Consider the following 7,262-nt stretch of genomic DNA (forward strand, 5'->3'; position numbering starts at 1 on the left):
CCTGTGACGTATGGCTTTCTAGGGAGGGGATAGGAAGAAAGTGGTCAACATCCAAAGCATCGGAATAAGGATTAAAATTCAGAGGTAAATTTATTTTAATGTCATTTCCTTCTAGTCGATCCACTTAAACCTCAGTTTGCCACTTTATCACCGGGTAAAATGAAACTGACCATCTTTGCAGGAACGATAAGTAATCTCCACAATAAACGTTTATCGTTAGCCCCTTAGCTTAGCGATGAGCTAAAGTGTTGCTATCCAGCGAAGCTATGAATGTGTAGAGAAATAAGTGGCAGCTGACTTACCTAGCCTAGCCTCTGGCTAACTAGTTCCCATTTAGCTTTCTGTGGCTTACGAGCTGAAGAGAAAAACACTCTAAAGATATGTAACGGCAGATGCAAAATAAGCAGCCTAAGATTAATTTACAGCAGCTAACCAGCGACGTATCAGGCTGGAGACGATGTAATCATGATATGAGATCAGATATCCACCAGAATGCTAGCATCGTAAAGCTAACAACCTCAGTACTGTGATATTAAGTTGTGAGAACGATATTGTTCAGTCAGCTAAAGGTTAACCTTGCAGCCACTGAGTGCCTATAAGGTCACGCTTGTGTTTGGAAACTGCGCGGCATTGTGTGCGCAGCCATGTAAAAGTTAACTGTCACCGTCGGTTTGAAGTGACAGCTTTCATACGCAGCATTTAACGTTTTCCTTTAGAGGTAACCTGATGAATTTTGATTGATTAGAAGTCACCGAGTAGCTAGGGCTAAGCACCAGCTATCTCATGACATCTGTCACTGGAGTAAGAAAGTTCCAGATCGCGATGTGTAGCTTTAGTTTCTGTGAACAGTGTTTATGTCTCTTACTAAGTAACTACTTGCGGTGATTTCAGTCTGACGTGTTGAAGAAAAAAATTCGCTGCTTTTGACTGACACCCGCAGGTCCGCTACATTAGGGGGTGAACATGTTTAAAACGGGCATTTAATGTAGTCAAAAAAAACCTTATTCTGCCAAAAGCACACATAGCTGTGGCTCTGTCTAGTTATTTGTTGCCAAATGTTCCTGTCTGTCAGCGTGGGGCTACATAGTGACAGCTGATATGGTTTAACTGGGCAGCCCTAGTCAGATCTGCTGCTGAATCACTAAACGCTGATAAATATATTCAGTCTTTATATTGGGCTCAGCTATGAGAAACTATGAGTTTCTGCTCAACAGTGTTTGCTTTTTTCCAATTACAATTTGTAATAATTCAGCTGAGCTATACAACCTAAGAGCGTAAGTGAAGTAGCTTCTTTCTTTTTCAGGGTGAAACATTAACGTGTGAGGGTGCAGTCCTTCTTGCCAAGGAAGGAGAGGCATCAGAGACCATGAGTGAGAATGGCCCTCATACGGAGGCGCCTATGTACTTTGAGGTGGAGGTGGATCAGCTGGAGCGGGATGACGAAGAAGATGACAAGATCCACTTTGGCAAAGACGGTGACCTAATTGCTGAACCTTCGTCATCCTCTGGTCGGGTCTATGACCGCACCACGGTCCTCATTGAGCGGGACCCAATACGACTGGATGAGGAGGGAGAAGAGGAGGGTCACTGTGGAGGGGATGAAGATGGAGTCACCTTCCTAACAGAGGGAGAAGGTGATGGAGATGAGGAGGAGGGATCGCTGGCCTTTATGACAGACCCAGATGGGATGTCGCAGGGTTATGTGCACCACACAATTTCTCCTGACCAGATCCAGTTCACAATAAATCCAGGGTCCACCCCAATGCCACGCAACATCGAGGGGGCTACGCTCACCTTGCACTCTGAGTGCCCAGAGACCAAGCAGAGAGAGGTGAGCATAAATAAGTGCATCTTGTCCAGCTGTTACAAGACATATGCTTGTTTGGTCATCAGAGGCTCCTCTGATTGGCTCTAAGGTAGTGCACATGTATGACAGATTGCAGTGATTGCTTGTCTAAGCTGTTTCAGTTATTACAACAAATTGCAGAAGAGCAGATGGTTTAAAGATTTTATGCTTTTATCCTCTAATAATATAGTGATCATTTTTTTAATCTAGTTTATCCTGGTGAAAAATGGTGTGCAGTTGAAAATATGTCACTGTGCTTCAAGTTCTTTTAAAGGATCTTCTCAGCAACTATGCAGAAGTTGCCATTCTGTTGCCTTCAGCAGTAACCTATCTTATTTAGCAGAGATGAACAGCATAGTAAAACCATCTGATAGGAAGTTTGCACTTGTTAACCAGTAGGTACCTAACATAAAAGGTAGGGAGGCACATTGGGGAAAAACATGGTTCTCTTTCCTGTGTTTAATCAGTTGATTTAGATGATATATAGCCTACAGAGCCATCTTTACCACTATTATGATCCTTTCTTTTAACAGTAGTCTATAAACATCTGAGGAGCACAGTTGTGGGACATTTGTGAGAGAAATGTTGCCAGATTCTTGTCTGATACAGGATTGTAGCTCACAACAGCTGTATATTTTTAATTGATGAAAGGTCTGGACTCCGGGCAGGGCAGTTCACCACTAGGACTCTTCCACTTCAAAGCCATGCAACAGATGCAGTAGCATTGTCTTACTGAAATATTTAAGGACTTTCACAAAAAAGACATCATCTGGGTAAAGCATATGTTGCTCTAAAGCCTGTATAGACCTTTCAGCATTGTCTTTGCAGATGTGCAAGCTGTTAATTTCATAGGCTCTAATGTATGACCCACACAATCAGAGATGCAGGCTTTTGAACCGAGTGCTGATAACAAGCACGTTGGTCCCTCTCCTCTTTAGAGGTTGCAGGAAAAATGAGGATGCAACACGACCTGAACAGTTAACTGTGTTCACAGACACAGATTTCTAAAAGTGTTCCTGAGCCCATCCAATGATTTTTGGCCTTATCCCTTGCACACAGAGATTTCTGCAGATTCTCAGAATCTTTTGAGGAACAATATTCTGAAATTGTTCCACAACTTGTAAATGTAGATTCTTTTGTAAATTGGTGAGCCCCTTCCGTAAAAGAGAGGCAGCTTACTTCTAACGCTGCCTCTCTACGATCCTCTTCTTATATCCAATCATGGTATTGGCCTTTTTTTAACAGTTCATCTGATTCACTGCAAAGTGTTGAAAGCGGTTTTGTTGCCCCCATCCTAATGTTTTTATGAAATGGTAAAATGTCTGCTTAAACATTTAGTAAGTTTATTGTGTTCTATAGAAGTTACACAAAAGTTTTTGTTCATTTTACACAGCACCAAGACTTTTTTGGGTTTAAAAGTTTTATAGAACAATAGAATTACACTTAAAATTGACTGCAAACTTTTCAGAGTAAAGCATTATGACTATATTGACTTGATCATGGTATTTTCATATTTTAAAATCATATTATGTATTGAAGATTAATATACTAGTAAATTTAGATTTTGTTATCATTAGATGGGTGTGGTGCTGGAGCAAATGCCTTATTATTTCTGAATATTATTGGCAGAAACTTTGCTGCTTTTGTAGCCAGTTTTGGTTTGAAAGGTGAAGTTAAGTCAAGGTTTGATTTTATTTATTAGCAGTGTCCGCTCAGTTTTTAACCCCTTTACCAACTGCAATAATAACAAATATCTAAAGAAAAAGATTTTGAGCAACCCTCTGAATTAAAAGACAACTATATATTTCTTGCAGCAGTATAGAAGCATACCGGGATCTTTTATTGTGTGTGTCTGTATGTGTATGACTTCAAGCCACTTCTGAGAAATGAATTTAAATTTATATTGCACAACAGTACAATATAAAGTGGTGCCACACTCTTCTGCAGGCCTGGAATCATAAATAGTCATGTGCATGCATGTCTTTGTAATATGTTAAACAAAGCAAATATGAAATATGAATCCCCGCGGAACGCGTGCACTGGGGTGTGGATGGTTTGCCCAATATTTGTTGGCCACGCTAAGCACTCCTCTTTCATAAACCAATTTGTAATGGAGTGGTCTCTTCCACTATGCATGTGGGAAGCTGGAGCATAAAGTGCTCCCTCGCAATGATCATATTCACAGTGTGGTAGAATCACAATGGTGTGGGAGATAAATGCAGATCTGAGCTGCCAGCTTTAGCAGGGTTCTGCTGTGGGTTTGCGTAGATATTTGCTTAACAAATGATCCCTGCCACACACTAATAACCAGACTGAATGGTTTCAGACTACCATTGCTCAGATTAGCGCTTGTCAGAAGGACCGAAAGCTAAGTCAGCTGTGTGTAACTTTCACTGTGGAGTTCTGCAAACACTGCAAGGTTCATGCTGAGTTTTCTCTGATGCATCTAATATTCTCACTTGCCTTGCTTTGATTTAAATTGGGCTACAATTCGTTTTTACAAGAATACTAAGAGGATTTAATTTAGTAAATGAGGTAATAGCAGCAGAGGAAGGAGAGTCTCTTGTTGAGGAGGCCAGCCACAAGTTTTCTCCTCCTGGTTTTGTGTTCAATACACTATAGAATAGAGACTGGGCTGCTTTTATTCACAGTGCCCCCAGGATATTTGTGTGAGAGCAGAGCAGGAGACTGCCCCACTGCAATGGACATCGGTGCTGTGAAAGAGAATTGGGGGTTAGTCATCACTGATGTCCTTAATGCTCACCCGCTTTGTGTACTGATGGGAGGTTGAGTCATTAAGTTCAAATCCTATCCAAAAGGCCACCCAGAGTCAGACTGTCACCTCATTCAATGGCAGGGCAGGTTATTATTATTTCTGAGCTGGATTTACTCATTTCTCCCTGTCTTGTTGAAATGGTGTTGTTAAATAAAGTTAAAACACAGATTAACAGATTTTTTTAAAGAGATTTGATGCAATCCTTTTCTTAGCACCAGCATTATTTCACTATGTTTTAATTCCACTTACCATTTTTATTCTCTCACTTTCAGGTAAAGCGGTACCAGTGCATGTTCGAAGGCTGCACAAGGACGTACAGCACAGCAGGAAACTTGCGGACACACCAGAAAACGCATCGGGGCGAGTACACATTTGTGTGTAATCAGCAAGGCTGTGGAAAGGCCTTTCTCACCTCTTACAGCCTTAAGATCCACGTCCGTGTTCACACCAAGGAGAAGCCATTCGAGTGTGACGTACAGGGCTGTGAAAAGGCGTTCAACACGTTGTACAGGTGAGCCTTTTTTGTTGTCTTTCATGTCGCTGTCTTTACATTGCTGTGGAAACTTGAAGTTTATATGAAGTCACCTTTATCATCACTGTAGGTTCCATTTCAGTTTTGTTAGACTTGATCAAAAGTAGGTTAAGATAATTAGACCTAAGTGTTGGGGGCAGTACACAAAGCGTGATGCAGTAGATGTTTTGACACAAAAAAATGACTCAAGCGACTCGGGACTTGATTAAAAGAGGAACTTGATTATTTCAGTCATTCCGTCAGGTCTCTTGTTTGACCACAAGATATATCAGATGTACAAATCAAAGGGCATCCAAGTATCCAGTTTGCACTGTTTCAGTAGCAATGTCATGTGTCTGTGGCTTGATGCTGCTGTGCCATCATCGTAAGCTACACAGGGCTTAGAGCTGTTGAGATTCCTGATCTAACTTTACATTGTGGATTACATTAGTGGTTCGTCATGGTTTGCTTCGCATAGTCAATCTTTGCAGCAAAATAAAACTGGTCTTCCTCATTCACTGAAACTCCATGCGTTTCTTAGAAAAGATAAGAAGTATGATTTTAAAAAAAAATGCACCAAAACTTAACAGAAAATAGAATTAACAGAGCACTGCTTTCCTTTTTACGTTGTGCTACATTCTTGGTTATTAAGACATGTTTGCAGACAACAAGTAAGCGTTTATTCACCATTTACCTGATCTTAGTGCATCTCCTTGAACAAAAAAATCTTTCGTTCCATTTATTGTATCAGCACGATGGATGCCAAAAACACTCAAAGTATTCTCTCTCTTTCCCTCCAACGTTTACCCAAAAATATGTGTTTATTAGACACTTAATTTTCATATATGATTTGTTCTTGGATAAAATCTCTTGCACTGAATCCAAAGTATTTTCAAACAACTGATGATGATCCACTTTAAGGGACAAGCTCTTCATGTTCTCCTGTGCCAGACATTTTTTGATTTTTGCTGTATATCTGGTCTTTTGATGTGGTGTTACTCGTCCAGATCAGTCCAGCACTGCACGCTGTGTTGTCCAGGGCACAGCTGTGATTGACTGATGCAGGCACATGGTCAGGTGCTGTTTTTTTAGGAAGGGCTTGGTTTGCTTTTGCTTTCCATTCAGTTTGCAGAGCATGCATTTTTAGTATCACTAGACCATGTTCATTTAAATGTGAGAAGCCAAAAATCGTGATTGAGTTTAAAATTCTATTAATAGCCCCATTTCCCGTCTGACTCATCTCTCTTTTTTTTTTTTAAAGATTTTTTTAAATGAAATGATAGTGTAGTCAGCACATGCTGCTGAATGCCACTGCTTTTACTTTGTCCCGCTTATATTTTCCCATTGTGGTTTAATGAAACACTATTTTCTCTGCAGGCTAAAAGCACACCAGAGACTTCACACAGGCAAGACTTTCAACTGTGAATCAGAGGGATGCACAAAGTACTTTACCACCCTCAGTGACCTGAGGAAGCACATTCGCACACACACTGGGGAGAAGCCATTCCGGTGAGCATTTCCTTTTTCACAGCAGGTTTCATTTTCTCCCAGTTAAGGTGAAGGAACTGCTGTACAAAACTTTAAGTGTATTTAAATTTTACTTATCCATGTCAACTATCCATTTTTCTTCATATAACAACACAGGGGGGCAATGGGTCATGACTTTAATCTAGAAGGATGATGAAATCCAGCCTTGAATGTTTTTCACTTTATGTTTACATTTGATCTCACACTGTTTTTTTGTTTTTTTTATGTTTTTGCTTTCAGGTGTGATCACGATGGTTGTGGAAAAGCCTTTGCTGCAAGTCATCACCTAAAAACACATGTACGGACTCACACAGGTATACAGTGTTCTGGTTCACCTCAATTATCTAGGGAAGCTTCAACAAAGATGTATTTATTTAGCTCTTTGCTCTAATGATTGCATGCTTGTTTAGGGCAGGTGAACACCTTTCCTACATGCCAGCTGTCAAACACACAGACAAATACTAGCTTCCCATGTATTTGGTGGGGGTTTTTCCCCTTATATATCAATATAGTAGATCACGTTCAGCTGAACAAGGAATGACTTGAACTGGCTTATGCTTTGTGTTGTTGAAAAAGAAACAATTACATGTACAAGAACAAGA

General features: G+C 40.4%; 1 protein-coding gene across 1 annotated transcript in view; it reads left to right on the plus strand.

Moving 5' to 3' along the window:
* Positions 1-14: 14 nt before the first annotated feature.
* The window catches only part of mtf1 (metal-regulatory transcription factor 1), a 13,703-nt gene continuing 6,455 nt past the window's right edge, over positions 15-7,262 (plus strand). Inside the window, exons 1-5 of the mRNA XM_005736115.1 lie at positions 15-84; positions 1,304-1,831; positions 4,895-5,133; positions 6,511-6,642; positions 6,901-6,974. Coding sequence (XP_005736172.1) covers positions 1,367-1,831; positions 4,895-5,133; positions 6,511-6,642; positions 6,901-6,974 — 910 coding nt within the window. The 5' untranslated portion in view covers positions 15-84; positions 1,304-1,366. The remainder of the gene's footprint in view (positions 85-1,303; positions 1,832-4,894; positions 5,134-6,510; positions 6,643-6,900; positions 6,975-7,262) is intronic.

Source organism: Pundamilia nyererei, unplaced genomic scaffold (genome assembly GCF_000239375.1).
Source record: "Pundamilia nyererei isolate P.nyererei 1_Seehausen unplaced genomic scaffold, PunNye1.0 scaffold00067, whole genome shotgun sequence".
NCBI lineage: Eukaryota > Metazoa > Chordata > Actinopteri > Cichliformes > Cichlidae > Pundamilia > Pundamilia nyererei.